This window comes from Lepidochelys kempii, chromosome 10, assembly GCF_965140265.1.
Source record: "Lepidochelys kempii isolate rLepKem1 chromosome 10, rLepKem1.hap2, whole genome shotgun sequence".
Taxonomy (NCBI): Eukaryota; Metazoa; Chordata; order Testudines; family Cheloniidae; genus Lepidochelys; species Lepidochelys kempii.
The window spans coordinates 79,319,453-79,340,861 of NC_133265.1; the positions used below are offsets into that span (position 1 = coordinate 79,319,453).

Genomic DNA, 21,409 nt, shown 5'->3' on the forward strand with positions numbered 1-21,409 from the left:
AGCCTTTGAGTGCTGCTTGTATCTGGATCCTCCTGAAGGGTTCTGGTGGGTGGAATTTATCTAGAGCTGGACAGAAGCAGAATTCTCTCTCTCACTCCAGACTGCTCATGCTCAGTGGTTGTATCTTTCGCTCTTAAAGAAGCCTGCTGTTGTTTTTTTACCTTGCCTCCAGACGAACAAGGAGGAGAGAAAAAGCGGACAGAATAAATGAGAGCCAGTGTCCTGTTTTTGCCAATCTATCGACTTGACATTAGCTTCTGCAGCAGGATCCATGGACTGCACAGAGTAATTATTTTCCAGGGATGATAAATTATAGGAGGTAGGCTTTTTCCTATGTACTTTAACTATATATCTATTGATGTACAACTGTAATTATTTCTCTGAATGAGGTCTTCAACTTTTTTTCAATAATCACAATCCAAAGACAGATGCAACGTGAATTAGCAATGACAGGCGTGATTTCCATAGACATTTTGGATCCAACACAAACATTTCACTCTCTTCCACCTGTCTCTCAGTATGATATGATGTCATAATAATCTCTCATCCTTGGCATTTAAATAGCTTTGGAAAGAACTGCTTTTCTATGAACAAACAGGCATCAAATTTGTGCAGGAAATATGGCAGAGGCCTGAAGTTTGGTGTTTCACGCCTGACTTTCTGGGTTGCCAGCCGACCTTTATTTCCAGCAGTAAAATCTTAATGCTAGTTTGTTGACACACCTTGAAACCCCAGTAATACCCACTTTAAAAGACTGGTAGATGTCCTAATGACCACAGGCTGAAAGACTGCTTTAGACATGTATTTATCTGCTGACTTTGGGCCAGATAGCGCCTTGAGCTCCAGTGGGAAATGTGCCTTCACAAGACGCAGTCCCGCCCATCTTTACCATGTGGGGCAACCGGCTTGCTGCACCATGCTTAGGAAGCAGCTGTGTGCCCCAATAGCTGGCACCCAGTTTCACATCAGGGAGCTGTCTTGGGCACTCGGGCACCCAAAAACTCAGTCTAAGTCCTCACCCCATGAAGCCCACTGAACTGGAACTCTCCTACTGACTTCAGTGGACGTTGAAACAGGCCCTTAGGCCCAGATTTTTAAAGGTATCTAGGCATTGCTCCACTCAGTGTTGCAACACCCAACTGATTTAGAAGCCTACAGCCCACCCACTTTCAAGTTGCTTTTGGAAATGAGACTTAGGCTCCTAAGTCAGCTGGATGTTGCAAGGCTGAGCGGACCAACACCCACATACATTTAAAAATCTGGGCCTCAGTCTCTAGGTGCCAGTGTTTGCTGCTAAGTGTAGAACCAGGCACCTAAGCAACGGTGCTCAGGTTTGCTCAATAGCTTGGCGTGTGAAGTTCTGCAATGACTAAGTTATGCTTTTTGCCATGCTCTTGACTTCACTGGGACAGCAAAAGGAAGTCAGAGTGCAATTAGCCCAATGTGTTTAACTTACAAGTCGATGCCATCAAGATCAGAACAGGAAAGGGTTTCACCAAAATCCGAGAACGCTAATTTTCTGATAAATAACAATAAAAGCAAATGTCTCAGATAATCTAAAATAATCTCCTTATCCTTCCCTCTTCTCCTCCCATTGTTCATTTAATACTGCTATACTCTTGTCTTATCTATACATCTGTTTTGTATTACAGATTGGATCGGCATGCTTTGCTATGTATGGAATATGTTGCTGCCTCAGTCTGCATTAGGTAAAGGAAAATTCAATAAGAACACTAGACAGAACTGTGTCCGATTAGTGCAGTACCATCCATTCAGAAGGGATTATGGTAGCACATAAACAGGATGGTGTAAAGAATTCTTGATGCTTTCCTTTTTTTCCCACATCTCTCTGTTATTCCAGTTTCTAGACTTGCCTTGGGTGGCTGACTCAGATCTAATCAGAAACACCAGAGGAAAATTCAAAAGGACAAAATTGTTAGCTACTGGAACTCCGGAGAACCAGAAAATTCTGTTTGTGAAGAGCAGCAAATAGAAATAAATAAAACGGGATCTCCCTTAAAGTTAAAGGAAAACACTAGCAATTGACAACCACTCGTGAAGTCTGCAAAGTAGAAGCAATTTTTGTTTTTTACACAGTGAAACTATTCTGCCGAGGAAACAGCCGTCACATTCTTTGTGAGTCTTCAAAGAGCAATTCTAGCCAAGAAGCCATCCTAAGCACTAAGTTGTGGAACCGACACTCATGCTGCTGAGCATTTACTCAGGTGAGTAGCCCCACTGAAGTCAATGGGGCTACTCATGTGAGTTACAGCTCATCAGTCAGAGCGATAGCTCCATAGCCTGGCACTAAATGATGAAATACAAGGTTTGCCCCAGCAGCCAGTGAAAGATTAAATTGTCGTTTCTCTCATCAATGCATGGGGGATATAAACACCCATTACTGTAAGTGTTTTTCTGAATGTATTACATTTAGAGCCTACTGCACCTCTATGGAGTACCACTCCGACCACCATTTTTGTTTATCTATAGAACAGTTCAGACATAAAGCATGGAAACCAGGGAATTTGTACAATTAAAAACTTTTAAGGTTTTCTTGTTTAGGCAACAGCTTTAACCCACAGGAAATGGGACAATCCAGGACGCTTTCTGCCTTAAGGATTGGCCAGTTTCCAGGATTATGAGATACTCTCTGGGGATCACTACGGAGGAGGGAGAGATTATGGCCACCAGGGAGAAAGGATGATGAGGGGAGGGGGGTTCTGGGGGGAGTCAATTTCAGCCCATTCCTTTCAATACCCTTCCTTTCTACCTCACCCCATGCTCTTGACATGATTCCTGGCCAGGGAGCAGCAGGAATGAAATGGGGGCAGAACCAAGCTATCCATCAGCTGGCAAGGGAAGGGCTTTTTAAAGGTAGAAATTTAAACGGTTGTCCAGTCCTTTTATTGATTAATCCCTACAATAACTCATGACCTGGGAAGATCATTGGCAGGATCTCAGGCTACTAGTAGAGCTGGGGAAATGATTTATACTGAATAACGTTGAGTAAATTTCAATCTTCTCTTTTTTTGGCGGTAGAAAACAGATATTTTATGTTTTTCAAAGTTCTTCATCAAAAACGTACATGGAAATTTTCAGCCTGCTCGTTGTTTTTCAAATTGTTTCCATTCCTTCCAAAACACAGCACTCTGACGTTCAGTATTTAAGGCCCTATACAGTTCATAACTGATTTTCACTATTATTCACGCAGATCTACTTAGAGAATAACTTACCATACACGTATTCAAGCTTGTATTTAACATGCATCTGTGTTTGTTAAGTGAAAATAGCTGCACATATCTAGTGCCAAGTTCAACTTTTTGGCCAAACCCTCGGCTGCGTTAAAGTCAGCATAGTTCCAATGAAACCAATGGAGCTACATCTACTTACACCAGATCAGACTCTGACTACATATGAAACCAAAAGGAATTAAAATAGTTCTAAATTATGTTCATACTTTCCCTATTTACGGCCCTGATCCTTCACAGCTTACCTTTGAGCACAAGTGTAGTCTCATTACAGTCAATATACACCATCTTCTTGTACTTGGATCTTGCTCCCACTGAGGTATGAAAACTGGATTGTGCCCTAACTTTGGTTCAGATTTGGTTTAACACAAACACAACTAAGTCTGCTTTAGATGAGACTCTGGGTCCCCCCAGATATCGGTCAAGGAATGCCACTTCCATAATTAATAGCGGGACATCAATGAAATCTTTGATATAACTTCATAATTCATATTTTTGAAAATCTGCCTTGTACCAGCAAGAACCATACTTAAAGGGTCCAATCAAAGGGAGAATGTTTAAGCATAGAATGACATTAAAATCTTATCAACTCACTTGAAATTAAGTCAATGAAAAATTAAAGCTAATTTCTAATAGGCCTATGTTACATTTATAGACTGAAGGGCACTTGTGGAAACTCAGAGTAACCACATACCTTTTCAGATGGAAATGATTTTTACATTTGAAAGGCACAGGCCAGAGGAGAGAGAGAATAAAATAACTCCTGAAATTTCTAGTTTTCCCATCTGTTTAAATCTAATATAAGGATACAGAATAATCACAAAAATAAATGATTAATTTAAAAATCTGGGATAAGACTGCCAAGAATGATAAAGTTTAAAATATGGCTTGTAAAATCGTATTAGACATCTAGAAATTGTATGTTTAATAGGAATTTGCTGTTGCTTCATTCTAATATTTTATGCTTAGTATCACAAATAGAGAAAGTGTGAAAGTCTGATTAAAAGAAAAAGGCTTATTTGTATCACAACATAATGCACTTTGAAGTGCTGTGTATCAACCTACTATTTATTTATTTGGTATAAGCAATCCGTCACGCCAAACCACAGCGTTCTTATCAACGATGTTCAAGGCGTGAGGACTTCCAGGAAGTGGAGTTAGTTTGCAGTCCTCAACAATGTGCGTCATGGTTTGTGGTGCCCACACCAACACAGTAGCCTGTCTCGAATGCCACTGAAATTCCTCTGCAGCACAAATTCCATGTCCAGTATGAAACTGGTTCAGATGGCTCCATTGCCTTCGCGGTTAATCAAACCCGGGTTGATGTTGAGTGAGGTCCGAGACAAGATACTTATTTGTCACTTTCTCTGCGGATCATGAAGCTCACCGCGTGTGCTTTACTGTAAATCCTTCACCCGGTAAACTTATCCACAATGGGTGCTCTGAGGGCAGACAACTATGTCATAGATTAAACAAGTTTTTAATTAATAGTCAATGTGGACATATCACGCAGTTTTGTCACAAGCTTTGATACGCTTTCCTCTCTGTGAACACTGGGCAAAGGAATATTGCAGAGAACTAGCAACCATGGTAGAGGAGTAGATTTAAGTGTTCCTGAAATAATACGTATCAAACTACGTAAAAACCTATTGTAGTTCCTTTAAAATGCACTACTTCTAGATTTTCTCCTGGTTTTAAATGCATAGGGCCAGAGTCTACTGTCAGTTATGCAAGTGTAAACCTGGAGTATCTCCACTGATGACAATAAAATTATTCCAGTTTACACCAGGGTAACTGAGGGCAAAATCTGACCCTGATATTATAAACCAAATATTGCAACAAATGGGGGACGTATCATGTTAAAATAAACATTCATTTTTATGGCATTTTATATTTTTTTTAAATGGAAAGTCTCTCTCTTTCCTCCTTCCTTGCAAAGTGTATCATCTTCTCACAAAGAGCCCAAATAGAGAGAAGCTAAAAATACCTCCGAGCTCACTGTCAAAGTGGACACTGTTTCTTTAAAATTCAAAAAGGCCTTCCCTTGAGTAAAAGGCTTATCCGTTTTACTGAATTAATGTGCCCACAGGAGGGAAGAAACATGTTTCTGTGTTTGAGTGACAGTGCAGATGTCGCTTGCAGCCTGCAAATTCTCTCCAAGGCAAAGTCTCATTCCTCAAAGCTAACTTTAGCTGTGACCAACCTACGTTTCCTGACCCCATTAGCTCACTTATACAACCACATGAGGAAATCCCTACAATTTGAGACTTCCACACCCATTGTACCATATTTCTGGATGTAATAAGAGACAATTAGGCTTTATATGGCTAGCGATTTATGAAAGTGATTGAGATTATGGATGACAGTAAATGCATATTGTGACTTTGTATTTGTTAGGTCAGAGATGCAACTTAATCTTGTGAATCACGAACAAACTGAATTGTTTAAAAGCACCAGTGAAATAATGGGATACCTTTTTCTCAACAGCCCAATCATTTCCCGGACTGTGTTTGCAGTCCTGATTAATTAAAGGTAAACGATCATGGGCTCTTGTATTAAAAAAACCTGCTGATTCTTCCCAGTGGAGTTTATAATTAGCCACACTGTTGAGTATTTTCCATCTTATGTTTACAGTACAACTCCATTTATTCTACATGTTTTGGGGACATCAAAATCATTTGAATAATCAGAGGAGTTACTGGCTAAACTAAACTATTCGCATTGGGAGAGAGTCTAGATATTATTGGCATTCTATAAAAATCAGAGAGAGAGAAAATAAGACATAACCGGGATTCAGATTAGAGCATTTCAGATTCAAGGAATTCAGATAAACAGGACTATGCTGACCTTAACTTTTAAAGGATCTGAAAATTTTCCCACTATCTATACCTTGTTATTTAATCCCACTGCAATATCAAAAAGGATAGCAAACTCTACACCATCACAGTTAACTCGAAGGGTTAGGCAGAACATTCGGAGTCAGAGCAGAGAGGAATTAGACACGTTGTGTGTGTCACCACAGACCGATGGCTTTGTTTAGCTGTGTGTGTCAATGTGGTGTGCGATTGTGAAAGGTGCTAGAATGTCGATCTTGGAGATGCTGCACAGCTTTGGCAGTGGACGGTTCCACGCACAGTCCTGCCCATGTCCCTTTGTCCTGGCACCGAGTGTTTTTCCCATCCCAGGAGAAATTTTCAAGATTTGAAAATTTTTCCCATCCCAAATCAGGATGAAGAGTTGAACTCTCAGAAGTTTTCACAAACCTCACAAATATTTTCAGTTTAGGTCCATGAAAATGTTTTGATTTGATTTCAGCCCTTTTTTTCCTGTTAGTCTAAATTTACTAATATTTCAAAAGGACAAGTCATTTTGACTTAAAAACCCCAAACTTGCCAATTCAAAAATGTTGAAATGGAACCATTTCCATTTTTTTCCAAAATTTGTTTGAGTTTCTGGTTAATAAATCGGCACTCCTGTCCAGCTTTAGAGGTGCCATCTGCAGTGGTGACAGAATAGATCTGTGTCCATGACTAATTCAGCTCTTGGCCTTTCCACTGAGACTACCAACAAAGGGGCCAATTAATGATAACTGGATGCTGGCATCTGTGATGAGGTCATTGCCCATGCAGAACTGAGCTGCAAACACCAAGCTCATTGGGCCAGATTGGGCTCATCTCCTGCATGACGGAGGGGGTAGATGCAAGAAGCTTCCCCACTCTTGTGCCTCTGTGCAAGAGTTGGGTCCAACTGTAGCCCTTGAGCTTTTCTATGTGCAAGGCCTATTCCTGGCTCACGCCACTAGCCACAACAAAGGACGGGAGGGCCAAGCAGGCAGGGCTCAGAGAGGAGCTCCCGCAGCACCTCCCTTTTACAAGGGTGGCAAAGTAGCTGTACTTCCTGGGACCTGCTGCTGACATTATGTCTACTTCATTGACAAGGTCTACCAAAGCTCATCCTGGGCTGGGCCACCAAGGCAAATGAGACCATTATGTCCAATTTCTAGTTACAAAACCAAAGAGGATCCTGGTCTGAACTTATGTCTAGAGCACAGAGCCTGAGTGCCCCGGCTTTCACCAGGTGGTCTGGGACTCTTGATTCTCTTTGCCCTGTTTGCTTGCATGCTGCTGCAAACCAGCAAATATTCCAGCATGCATTTATCCTCTAGCGTTCACTATCTCACATGACAGTGTTTACTATCTCACAAAGAACTCAGTGTGCATGACGTCCCAAATTAACCCACTACAATTAACATTAAAGCACTCCATGTTTGAGGGCTTTCATTTTAACCTGAATGTGCAAGGAAAAACCACCTTCCCAATGACTACCATGTTGGCAGGTCTAAGGCCGATGCCCACAGTCAGCTGGAGATTAGAAAGAAAATATAAAGTGATGGGTGCTGAAATACACAATCGATCTTAGAACAAGAGAGACCTTTGCGAATCTTTAAAAAGCTCTGAGTTTGCTCATTTCAGGCTCAGTCTTGCTGAGTGCTGAACCCTCTGGCTCTCCTGTCTAGCAATGAACTCAAGCATGTGCTTTACTTTAATTTCAATGAGACTACTCAAGTGCTTAAAGTTAAGCAGGTGCTTAAATGCATTGTTGACTCAGGGCCCTGGGCACTCAATTCCCTGCGGGATTGAGACCTTATTTCTTAGAACATGTACCACTTCCTCATGTGGAACAAAATTCAGCAGCATGTGCACATGTCTGGGATCTGATTCTGGCCCAGGCTGAACACATCTCACTTGGCTTCTGCCATCTGAGAGCCCTTTGCCAACTTTTCTTGTTCTTTTAATCATAGATGCCCTCCTTCCAAGACATCTCCAAAGCTACTAGTAACATGATAGTTATGTGTATCAGGCCGAGTGGTCCTTTGGGGGTTAATTTTCAGTAATAAAGACATGGAGAAATTGTCCCAACTCTCATCTGTTTACTTGGGTCCAAGATCTACCTTTGAACATATGTGTGGGACTCCTATGGACGATAACGTACATCTCTCTGAAGGTAGGATCTGGGCCAGAGTGAGCACTTACAGCTTGTTGCTGACATAGTGAATTGCTTATTTATGCACACAGCTGGTCTATGCAACTTTGTGATTCCATTGCTGATACTTCTGACTCCTTCATCCCGCTGTCTGTTACAACCACTGATTGCATCTTGTCTTAATCTAGGCTGTATACTCTGCAGGATACAGACTGCCTCTTGCATCGTACACTGCCCAGGACAACTGAGTCTCAATAGGTGCCATCATAATACAACTGTGGGTTGGGGGACTACTAATAAGTACCCTTGTATACTCAGTCCCGATGAGGCTTTCCCGCCGGCCCTGAGTTTTCTTACCCAGTCTTTCCTGTGTGCTCCTATCATCTTATCTGTCTCTGAAGGTTTATATCAGTAACATCTTGAAAACCTACTTTAAAGAACATGGGCTGTATCTTCCCCTTGATCTTTGCACAGAGGACTGGCATCAATGGGAGTCCCAAATGTAGCACGAACATACAGAGTATGCTTTTTCAGATGAAGTTTTGTGGCCATTAGGATAAGAAAGTTACATGAATTTCTCTGCTCGGTATGAGTGGGTAATAAAAATCTTCAGACATTCCTGAACTTTCCTCATCTTTTACAGGCCATGTCTAATTAGTAGCAAACTCGGAAAGTACAAATTTTATACCAAATTATTTATCCCATTGTGTTTGTAAAGCACACATCACAGAGTAGTTCACAACAACTTCAGACCATAAGATTAATCTTCTCTGATGACATTCTCACCAATGTGAATATATAATTATCTAACTGACGAGTCTCTGAAATTACATACTTTCAAACTCAAATGAGTCAAATTTATCCTTTTATTTGGTGTTAAGCCAAATGGAAAAACACTGAAAGCAGAATTGACAAAATACATGTTGGCTCTGTCTATCAGCACTTTTCATGCACCTGTCACATAACCATCTAGATGTCAATTTCAACCGGGGCTGAAATTCTAACCTAATATTTTCTTCCCTAATTGGAACGTGATCCTGAAGTTACTGAAGTCAATGGTGTTCCATGCCTGGAGAATTTGCAGGGTGCAGTTAGGCCGTAGCAGGTAACAAGTGTGTATATTATCCAGTAGTGAAAGAAAAAAACCAGGGGGGTACTGCAGATACTATCCTTACTTTTAGCAAGAGCGGTTTGCGCCTGCGTGTGGGCTACATTTGCAAGTGTGCCTGTGTTTGTGAGAACAAGGGTAGAATGTTTATGGGAAATCTTCCTTTTGGCTATATCGGCCTGAGGTATAGAATAGCAGTTGAGGACAAGAAACACTTTTTTGTGGAATGCTACATGCAAAGAGGTGTTCAAAGAAAATATCCTAGAACCAGGGCCAACTCCAGCCTTTTGGCCACCCCAAGCGCCGCCGAATTGCCACCGAAGAGGAAGAGAGGGAATGAAGAACTTGCCGCCCAATTGCTGCCGAAGACCCAGATGTGCCGGTCCAACAACACAGAGAGTGCCGCCCCTTTCTATTGGCCACCCCAGGCACCTGCTTCCTTCCCTGGTGCCTGGAGCCGGCCCTGCCTAGAACATAGTAAACTCTTCTCCTTCCTACCTCCAAAATTATACTCAATTCTGGGATTAACTGTACTTTCATAAGATCATGTCATCTCTTTTGGAATGGTGGCCAAAAAAACTTGTCGGAAGGGGTACCCTCTAATTACTCATTGAAAAGTCAGCAATAACACACAATCAGCCTGATGCATGGATGTACTGATGGCAGAGAGGCACCAGGACAGCTGAATGCCTCTATGCCACTGAGACGTAGGTATCCTGAGCGAGGAATGCAAACCCCAGAGTGTGTTAGTGAGCTTATACAACAGATCTGCTTGGGGAAGGCCAGTTTCTAAAGTATGCACATCCAGTATGCTGTTTAAAAAGAAGCCCCGTTTTTAAAGAGTGTACTGCACTTTTTATTTTTACATTATAAAAGTTGTTTTCAAATTTTAAACCCTTCACGTGGCTTTGTCTGCTTTTCTCCTGAGGAACGTGAGCTGCTGTGCTGATCATTCCACTCAGCAGGAGGGATGCAGAGGCTTATGCCATTAATTAGGACTTGGGTTGCAGGATCCTGAATGTGCTGGCTGCTTTTAGCTCAAACCACCCATTGCCGCTCCTGTTCCAAATCTTACATTTCTTAGGAAAGCAGCTGAGTTCCCCAAGCAAGCTACCATTAATGCAACTGCATTGTTAATGCATCTCCCATTGCTACTGCCACCCTAGGGCAGCAGGGATAATGATGTGACTTTGCATTCAAAGCCACGAAGATAAACTTTCATTTTTTAAAAGTAAGTCTCATAGGTTTTCCAGCTGTTGCTGCCCTGCTTCAAACGGAGCAGAGGCTGACTTTGTGTAAGCTGTGGTTTATTTTCATTGCTGTCATCTAGAACCACATCGATATTAAAGGACCCAAATTCGACAATGGGCACAGAGACTCTTTAGCACTAGAATCTCAGTTTCCTTCAGATAGTGTTTTGGGATCTCCAAGGCTGGCCAGCATTCTCTGGGATCTTATGGAAAGCCTCTCTCTGCTCCTTCTATGCAATCAGGAGAATGGACTGCAGAGCCAGCATTAACTTGCTCTCCATACCTACTGTTCTTGGCACTGTGGTTAGTGGGTAAAGTATAAATACAGAGGAGACAGCTACTGGCCATATGATTCTCATAGGAGCTACGCTGCCATAGGAGAAGCAAAAATGTAATGCACCATGTGTTTGCTATCTGCTTTCCTGGAAAGGCAGGTCTCAGGATCCACAAGGCATTGCATAATGACAGGTTTCAGAGTAACAGCCGTGTTAGTCTGTATTCGCAAAAAGAAAAGGAGTACTTGTGGCACCTTAGAGACTAACTAATTTATCTGAACATAAGCTTTCGTGAGCTACAGCTTATGCTTAAATAAATTGGTTAGTCTCTAAGGTGCCACAAGTACTCCTTTTCTTTTTTCAGGATCCACAAGGCCACAAATGTCTCCCTACAGAGAGGACAATAGAAGAGAAAACTGCACGAGAAAAACTTTGCAGGTTTCTAAAACAGCTTCCTCGTGACCAAGAATTTTTTTTACAGAAGGGTAATATCTGGCTCAAGGATTTGAAGCCTTCGTCAATGAATATGAATACAAATTTAATCAAAGCCATTTATCCTATCCCCTCATCATGAGCATTTCTGATGGGCATAAATTCTTAGAATCTCTCTCCTGTATATTTTGTTTAAAATTATACAGCCAGTTGAGCTAACTAGGTGATATAAGAATCAGAACCGTGCATATTATGCAGAATAGCTTAGTAATTTTACCTGTCCACCCAGCAAGACAGCAACAATAACCAGTGACGGCATCGCACCCATCTGCATGGCTACAGTCACAGCGTTCACTGCAATTAAGACCATATGTTCCATCCTTCCAAAAACATAAATTTAAAAGCGCCTTAGTAATCAGATTTTGGTCCTTAAATGTGCACAATCATCTATCATGCCCATTTTAATGCTAAGTTGCATTTTTTTAAATTAACATGCGACAGTCTGGGTGAAAAAAACATGATGCCTACCACTTCTAAAAAAAACCCCCCAAACTCGGAACACAAAACAATGTTCAAGAGACAACGCAGACTATATGGTCAGAGCTCGGATAGCACGTAGTACAAAAGGTAACTAGTCTACGGGAGACGGATAGCTCAGTGGTTTGAGCATTAGCCTGCTAAACCCAGGGTTTTGAGTTCAATACTTGAGGGGGCCATTTAGGGATCTGGGCCAAAATTGGGGATTGGTCTTGCTTTGACCAGGGGGTTGGACTAGATGACCTCCTGAGGTCCCTTCCAACCCTGATATTCTATGATACTTGACTACTTAGAACTCTGATCTGTTATTTAAGATTACTTTTTTCATTCCTCCATTAGAGCCTATGACAAAAATGTTCTATCCATCTATCGTATATTCTAGGAGTGCCATACACATCATCTGGGAATATTATTGAAAACAGATGCAGGTGTACTCTACTAATACTTACAGGGCAGGCCTGATCACAGTACTCTCCTTGCCATCCAGGCGAACAAAGACAAAACCCATCCACTGGATTGCAGGCTGCCCCATTGGCACAGTAACATGTCTGGTTACAGTTTAGACCCCAAGTTCCACTTGGACATGGAATGGAGCAGTCAACACCCTGCCATCCTAAAGAGACATGCAAGAGAAACAAAGTTGGGTAGGGTTTCCTCAACTGTCATTGTTAGAAAAAGAAAAACGAACACAGAGCTACAGGCGTCCATTTGCAGCATTACGCCGTTCTCTACAGCCAGCAGGTTAACAAGCACAGCTTGTAACATGTGCACTTTCCACACGGACCAAATGGCCAAGTTTCTTTGTTGCACCTAGGATCTGTAAGGTGCAAGAGGGTGGAGGTGGCAGGGAGGAAGAGCACAGAAATTGCAGCCTTCTGATTCTGGCTGGCCCTGGCATATGTTAGAGCAGCCTGGGGCTAAGGTTTGCCTTCTGTTTCTGACTCCTAAGGGCCAGGAGAGTTGGGTGGGGGAAATATAGGAGACAGCTATGCTGGCTGCAGCAGCTGTGGAGATCTGGTGGCTCTCTGGCCCCAGCACTGCTAAGGGTCTGAGGCAGGGAGAGAATCTGGAACAACCAAGGCCTTTTGCACCCTGAAGAGTGGGTATACAACATAAGCGGAAGAACTGCTACATGACACTGCTGGTTCTTTACATTCTATTTTTGTGGGAATGCTTTTTAATATAAAGCAGCTCACACACACACACACAACACACACACACACGAGCCATTGAGGCTCAGATCTTTACTGCCAGCCACGCAACAGCATTCAATATGCTGCTACTATATGTAATGGAGATTAGCAGAAATACCATGGTTTATGCACTGTAGTGAAATGGAGTTATACAGTGATTGATTAATTCCCGCTTGAAATGCCAGCTTTTATTATTGTGTGCAGCGTTGTTGTAGCCATGTTGGTCCCAGGATATTAGAGACCAGGTGGGTGAGGTAATATCTTTTAGTGGACCAACCTCTGTTGGTGAGAGAGACAAGCTTTTAAGTTTACATAGAGCTCTTCTTCGAGTCTTTATTATTCTTTGCTTCCGTGCTGGTTTAGGGCTCAAGCATGCCATATGAGGCCATACAGGCACAGCTGCCTGTCAGGGGCAGTGAGAAGATGCACAGTCCAAAGAGGGCTTGGAGAAGGCCCTGTGGGCCAGGAAGGCAGAAAGCCTCCCAGAGCTCCTCTGAACACAGGCAGTGCATAGTCACTGCTATCCCCATGGAGGAGGTGCCACCGTCTGCAGAGAGGCGTGTGTATCTGCAGGATGGCCCAGAGGCAATGCTAGCCACACCAGGTCCTGTGTTTGGGGAAGCACTAGGACTGCAGTTGTGGAGGTCTCTGGATGGAGGGAGGTTCCAGTTACCTAGTTGGAGGTCTCTGGATGGAGGGAGGTTCCAGTTACCTAGATGGGAGCCAGCCTCACTCAATCAATATTAACAGGAAGCTAACTGGGTAACAGCACAGGGCTAGCCTGGCCCAGCCTTGGCTTGGCCACACAGCGGAATAAGGGGAGGGAGGAAGGCCGTCTTTACTCCTGGGCTCAGACTGTGGGAGAGCACGAGCTACTCACCCTGAGAGAAAGTGGCGGGGAAGGGGCAGAGTGTATGAGGAGCCCTAGCTCTGCTCCCTCCCATTTGCCAGCCAGAGTGGCAGTCCAGGTGCACGCTGGGGAGGAGTTGCGACTCTGAGTCGCAATTTGTTCTCTGGTCTGCTAGAGAGGCAGTGCAGCTCCGCACCACCGCTTCATCTGGGCCGACTGTCAAATGCAATCTGGCCCGGAGTGAACCCTGCCATTTCAGACTCTTTCAGAAACACCTGGAGATAGTTAATAATTTACAAATGGAACACACTGGAGCTGCTGACTGCGCAATTCGGCTTAGTTGCAAATCAATTGCAATTTACACCCTGTTGCATTGTTATACCTTAAAAGGGACAGTGACATTTACAGCACCCAGTGCAACCAGTAGCCAGCTCTTCCCTCTGAATTACATTTACCTTCTCTGCAAAGACACAAGCCGTCCACCGGGGAACATGCTCCATCATTTTTGCAGTTACACACTGACGAGCAGTTGGCTCCGTATGTTCCGGCCCCACAAGTAATGGAGCAGTCATCTCCCTGCAAACCAAAATAAAACCAGTGTCAGGCAGAAAAATATGGATTTCAGGAAATTCTCATCTGCACATAAAGGAGGCTTTCATTTTCAGCAAGGTACACAGCATACTAAGACTTGATAGCTTAGTCTTCAGTGCTTGAACGGTCACCGCTGAGTCTAGGATTATGATGCAATTAGTGGTTTGATTGACTTGGAGGAAAGGGACAAGTTTCTGGAAGCCGTTCAACAGGAGGTATGAAAGTTCCAAAACCAAACTGCCTAGAACAGATGTTAGAGCATTAACCAAAACACCGCTTACAAAACACACAGAGTCTGCCACAAAGGCTCCAAAGAAAGGATTTTTCAGTAACCGAAGCCTAACAGAGCTCATGTATATTCATCCACCACAGATTGTGGGTGTGAAAAATTAAGTAGTAAAAGTCCATTAGACCTTCACATTGATACACTAACCTAGCTGGCGTGTGCATTTGTTCAGGGCTGGACTGTGATGTTCGACAGAGCCCTGAACAAGAGGTGCTTGTAACCTGAATTGCTGGAGAAGCAGTTATGGATGCATTGTGACTCAGACACCTCTCTGGGTTACAGCCCAGCCCGTTTCTGCCTAGCTCTGGGGTAGGGACTCTAGCAATTTGGCCTGCTCCAGTAGCAAATTACAGTGTTCCCTGAGCTGTCTCCATTGTACTGGCTGGCAAGTAGGAGGATGGAACCAAGACTCTGTCCGTATCCTCTTCACCTGCTGTAGCAAAAGGAGTAAAATAGTGAGCAGTATCCCCTTAGTCCTGTATGCCCCCAAGATCTGAGAAGCGCGCAAAAATGCACAGGGAAAGCATACCCTCTCTGCTACACCCTTGTGCAGGAATGTTGTGTAAGTCACAATCGAGCTCTTACACTGAAGCTCTTCTTAGTGAATTCAATTAGAATATGTAGTTATATTTCACAGAAAGCCACCATTCACTGCTCTGACACCCACATCTTAAAGATCAAAGGTGCAGATTTTATGCGTGTGCGCCCAGGAGAAGAACTATCACTCCTTTGATGTGACTGTGCATTTATCAGCAGATACAAATGTACAAAATGTCCATTTGCTTAAGTTCTAAAAAAGTAACACCTCACTGCGGGAAACTACGTTTTACAGCACTAAGCAGCAAATAAGACATCAAAAGGACATAGGGTCAGATTTTATAGTACTACAAATCCACAGATGGTTAAGAGAATTTCCAGCTTTCTATTGTACAGTAAGAGACTTTAAGTAAGGGACTTTCAGCCTTTCTATTGTACAGAGAACTCTTGTTTTAAGTGGATGGTAGCTAAACCATACAAATATGCTCTGTCCAGAAGCAAATCTTGTAGTCTAATTTTTTAGCAAATGTAGTGTTTGTAAAAGGTGATGGCTTTCACCTCAGTTGAGAGAGAGACAAGACCCCCAAAAACGCTTGGCTGTAAAGAGGAGCCGGTCTGACAGCCAGAGTGTCTGAAGTGCTCTCTTCACCCCACTGCCATATGTGCCTCCAGACGGATGTGGGGGAACCGGGAGTTGATCTGGATGTTAGAGAGGCATTCAGTCTCTATGCCTGGTCAGTCCTTCGCCCTTCTGCTGAGAGTGACAATGAGGTGGCCAATTAGTGCCACTTATAGACCCGTTTGTTGTGATGTGGAAACTAGAATGAGATTTCCAACTCATTTCACACAGGACATGGAACAGCCAGTGGTCACTGCTAATTTTTGATTACTACACCCTGTGCTGGATTAGAACCGGTGATCTAGAAGTAAAAACGATTTCCTTGTCAAAGGAAAGAAAAGCAGAGCTATTTGTAAAGTCTAGCGTTCAGTCACCCTGCTGTGGCAATATAGGGTCTGGATCTAAAATGCTCCAGTAAGGAGGATGAAGGTGTGGCCTAGAGATGGAGTGTCTGGACCTTTGGTTCTGCTGCGAACTCGGTGACTATGGGTATGCAGATGTAACATGCCCCTGTGCTAGCTGTACAATGGATACCAAGGGGCAGATCCTCAGGTGGTGCAAATTCCCCGGACTTCTGCAGAGTTATCACTATCTGCCCCAGCTGTAGGTCTGGTTCCAATAATATGTCCCTACTTGAGTCACAGGGGTGAGGGGTGTAAATGTTTATAAAGCACTTGGAGCTCCTCAGAAGAAAGGTGTTCTACAAATGCCCAGTATTATCATGACAATTCAGCCTTTACTCTGAATGTCGTTGGGTTTTGGGGAGCATTATGGTACGTAATTTAACTATACTGTACTTTGTGGCTTAACCACAGTTGGCCACTTTGTCCCTTCACAGTTATATTTATTGGGTGAACAACCCTGAATTAAAAAAACAAAACAGAACACCTTGTCTCCCCCACCTAGCTGGCTTAATGAGATTTCTCTCCCTGGTTATAACTAGCCAGACCTCCAGAACACTCGCTGAGTGACAACTGCCACATACACTTAACTTCTTAATTATATAATAGGAAAATGCACTTGAACTGTAGCACTGGCATTAAGATATTATTAATTATAAATGCAGAACCAGTTATTAACATTTTGAACTTGATTGGGGAGGATGACCTGTGAATTAAATACATTAAGGTACTGTTAAAGATATGTAAATTCCATGCACCCCTTCCCACCTGCCTCACTGGATAATATTGCAGTACATTTCTATCCAGTTGTTAATGAGTTATATGTTCCATTAAACTGGTATCAAATGTTGTTTATTGGATCTTCCCTCTTGCAATATGGTACTTTATATTTCTATCCTATTTAGTAAAATTAATCAACAGCTGTGCACCTTATGTTGATTATTCTTTTTTTTCTGTGAAGTTCAGAAGGTTAATGAGTGTAGTGAAAAGCCTGAATCTGGTATGTGAGATGGGAAGGAATAGCTAATTCAATCAAATATATACCCCTGAAAACATTACAGCTATATTAAAAAAATCTAGCTGTAAATAACCTGATATTTAACATCTCTCTTCCAGAGTGATCCATATGGACATCATAAACTTTCAGAAGCGCTTAATTTGTTTGCTCCAGTCTTTCAAGTTGAAGTTGGACGATAAGGTGGATAGAAAGCTGGCTAGATCGTCGGGCTCAACGGGTAGCGATCAATGGCTCCATGTCTAGTTGGCAGCCGGTATCAAGTGGAGTGCCCCAAGGGTTGGTCCTGGGGCCGGTTTTGTTCAATATCTTCATTAATGATCTGGAGGATGGTGTGGACTGCAACCTCAGCAAGTTTGCAGATGACACTAAACCGGGAGGAGTGGTAGATATGCTGGAGGGTAGGGACAGGATACGAGGGACCTAGACAAATTAGAGGATTGGGCCAAAAGAAATCTGATGAGGTTCAACAAGGACAAGTGTAGAGTCCTGCACTTAGGACGGAAGAATCCCATGCACCGCTACGGACTAGGGACCGAATGGCTAGACAGAAGTTCTGCAGAAAAGGACTTAGGCGTTACAGTGGACGAGAAGCTGGATATGAGTCAACAATGTGCCATTGTTGCCAAGAAGGCTAATGGCATTTTGGGCTGTATAAGTAGGGGCATTGCCAGCAGATCGAGGGACGTGATCGTTCCCTTCTAGTTGACATTGGTGAGGCCTCATCTGGAGTACTGTGTCCAGTTTTGGGTCCCACACTACAAGGAGGACATGGAAAAATTGGAAAGCATCCAGCAGAGGGCAACAAAAATGATAAAGGGGCTGGAACACATGACTTATGAGGAGAGGCTGAGGGAACGGGGATCGTTTAGTCTGCAGAAGAGAAGAATGAGGGAGGATTTGATAGCTGCTTTCAACTACCTGAAAGGGGGTTCCAAAGAGGATGGATCTAGACTGTTCTCAGTGGTAGCAGGTGTCAGAACGAGGAGTAATGGTCTAAAGTTGCAGTGGGGGAGATTTAGGTTGGATATTAGGAAAAAAAATTTCACTAGGAGGGTGGTGAAGCACTGGAATGCGTTACCTAGTGAGTTGGTGGAATCTCCTTCCTTTGAGGTTTTTAAGGTCAGGCTTGACAAAGCCCTGGCTGGGATGATTTAGTTGGGGATTGGTCCTGCTTTGAGCAGGGGGTTGGAGTAGATGACCTCCTGAGGTCCCTTCCAACCCTGATATTCTATAATTCTAAGGCTCAATTCATCAAAATGTATGCCCTGTATCCATCTGAATGAAACTTTATGGCTTTAAGGGTCAAATCCAACTCTCACTTACATCAATGGAAAGACTCTGACTGGCTTTAGCAGGAATTGTATCAGCCCTAATTCAGGAAACTGTAGCATTAAAGTCCATCTCCCCTCATAAAGCACTGTCTGCCTGATTCATGTCCTCTCACTTCCTACAACATCTTCTTCAGGCCCAATCCTGTGAGATACTGAGCACCTCAGTATTCAACAGGAGCTGAAGCTACTCAGCACTTCTCAGTGTGCTCAGCAATTAATAAGAGCAGGCCCTTCATTTGCTCTAATCCTTAACATGATGGGAACGTCACAGTACACCAAGCATACGCACATGGAATGTCTGGCACTGGTGATGCCGAAGAGTTGACTTGTAATCAGAATGAATAGTTGATTAATAGTACCAATAATACAACCCTTCATCTTCAAAGCACTGTAAATATTAGCTAATTGTTTCTAAAACTAAATGATAGGCTTTTACAGCACTGGGCAGAGATTTGGGCATGCAATGCTCATTATTGTTAATTCTCCCCTAAGTATTGATAGGCTAGGTCCAAGGAACCAAATTCCATCAATAATACAAGCTGCCAGTTCACATCCATCAGCATCAAATATTAATAGACTCATGAGGGCCAGAACATCCATCTTCCCAGATAGCAGTCGATAACATGTCTTGTTTCTGTTCACAAGTAAGGTGGAGATTTCCGTTCCCAAAAACAGTTATTGTAAAATGGAAAGTAGAGCTTAAAAACACACGAAGGCTTTAAGTGCTATTGTGTGAACAAATTCTGGATCCTTAAAGAAATAAGCACTGTTCCTATTCATGATTGCCTTAACAGCATGTGTAAGCTTATTTGTTTCTGTTAAAGGCATGCTCTTGCTATACTTTAAACAATGGCTCTCACATTTTAAGGGCCTGTTACAAAGCTCATCGAAGTCCACAGAAAGGCTCTCACTGACTTTAATGCTCCTAAATGCCTAAAAAGCAGCCTTCCAGAAGAAAAAATATTGGAAATTGGTATCCAGTATTCTGATGCCAGCTGTGATTCTAAAAATGAGCAACTGTGGCAGGCACAAAGCTGTGGCCATAATTGGTGGCTTTTGTATTTTGAACGTTTAAGAGATGAGAAATTAAAACTTTGAAAAGTGGATAAAATCCAGAGGAAAAGTTTACACTGCGGGACCAAACCTGGATCCATTGAAGTCAATGGGAAAACAGAAAATCAATTTTCCACGGCTTCTGCAATGCAGAAGGCTAACAGAGTTGTTATTGAATGTGACCTTAAGTTCACATTATAAAAACCTAGACAACAGGTTTGTGTAAGTGTTCTTAAGGTCCACGCAGTGCCCTCATCTCCTAGCAGAGTAAATAGGAATTGAGGACATTTACTGTCCCACATATTTGGACCAATAATAAACTGTACTCACTATATGACTAATTTGATATTCTGAAAACTGAAAGATTTACAGAATTTTTTATTGCACCATTTGAGTTATATATGCAGCTCCTATCAACTGCAACAGGGGATATCCCATGCACAGGCCCTCAGAGTTTACAATGCATGCACAAAATAGATGGAATGGTTGCAGAAGGGCATGTACAGTGCATTAGGTATGTAGAGATAAACAGATCAGGAAGACAAAATATGGGAGCTGTTTGTGGCTGGTGTCTGTGTGTCCAGATAAGCTGATTGCTATGGATTTACTTTATCAAAGTACATATTTATATGTGCATATATACATAATAGGTCACACCAACGTGCTGGTATACAGGATCTGTGCACTGGTGCAGATCACAGATACAGCTCTGTAATATTTACTTATTTAATTGTGACATTTACAATCAACCCAAAGTGGTTCTCTCCAAACATTCCCCCAAGGTAAACATATGGTATCCAGCAAAGTGAACTGGCGGAACTGACTAATTTCCCTAATGACATTCCAATGGAAATTTTAACATGCTCTTCTTAGGCACATTAACAGAAATATGGAACTTTGAACTTTTTATCTGTTTTCTCCTCCACCCCAGACTCCAGCAATTTATTCATGACCTTACAATACAACATCTTTAGTTTTCCAGACATAATGATGTCCTCTGGCAGAATTCCTTTCCCCTCTGGGCGATACTAATTACTCCCTGCAGATGTTGTTATTGGTGCTAATGATAAAATGCAGAAAAGAGGTTAGTGCAACAACCATAAGGTTCTTGTTACTAGTATAATCTAGGGTTTAAATTTGCAGATAATCATTGTTCCTGAGAAAGGACACATTTTCCTTTACTCAGTTTGTTATGTCATTTGATGTAGCTGTGCCAAATATTTAAATGCACGTACATACTGCAGTAGCCACTGGGAAACCTTTTCTAGTGACAGTTTCACTTCATCATTTCACCCTTTCCTTCTCTGAGATGGGGAGGGGATGGGAGAGGGACGGTGATGCTTGTTTAAAGAGGGAATTTAGTGCTCCTGAAAGTTACAGGGCTTGACGGTCCTGAAGACTGAAGTCCTTTATTTAGTCATAAAGCAGTTTCAATACGGCATCAGTGAAGGCTTCCCCATTCTACTCCTCTGAGGGCATCGTATCTCTTCTGGAGACATCAATGCTAGAAGCAAGGGGTTAGTTCAGTTTCTCCACAACCAATCCTGCGGCTTTCCAGCAAGACTAACACAATAATACCAACCAGTGCCACATGTGGCGGGGATGCATTTGGATGTGGGTGTGATGTGTTGCTTTTTCTTCTAAAATCTGACTTTTTTTTATCCCTTGCTGTTTAAATTACATCCTCTTACACTGAT

The 21,409-nt window shown here is 42.6% G+C and overlaps 1 protein-coding gene across 15 annotated transcripts in view; it reads right to left on the reverse strand.

Moving 5' to 3' along the window:
* MEGF11 (multiple EGF like domains 11) overlaps window positions 1-21,409 on the reverse strand; it is a 387,570-nt gene that overhangs the window by 78,095 nt on the left and 288,066 nt on the right. For all 15 annotated transcript variants that reach the window (XR_012154103.1, XR_012154102.1, XM_073304382.1 and 12 more), the window contains 3 exons: window positions 14,332-14,452; window positions 12,283-12,446; window positions 11,574-11,676 (listed from right to left, as the gene is read on the reverse strand). Coding sequence is in view for 13 of the 15 variants with exons in the window: in XM_073304382.1 (XP_073160483.1) it covers window positions 11,574-11,676; window positions 12,283-12,446; window positions 14,332-14,452 (388 nt within the window). In the remaining 2 variants the exon portion in view is untranslated. The remainder of the gene's footprint in view (window positions 1-11,573; window positions 11,677-12,282; window positions 12,447-14,331; window positions 14,453-21,409) is intronic.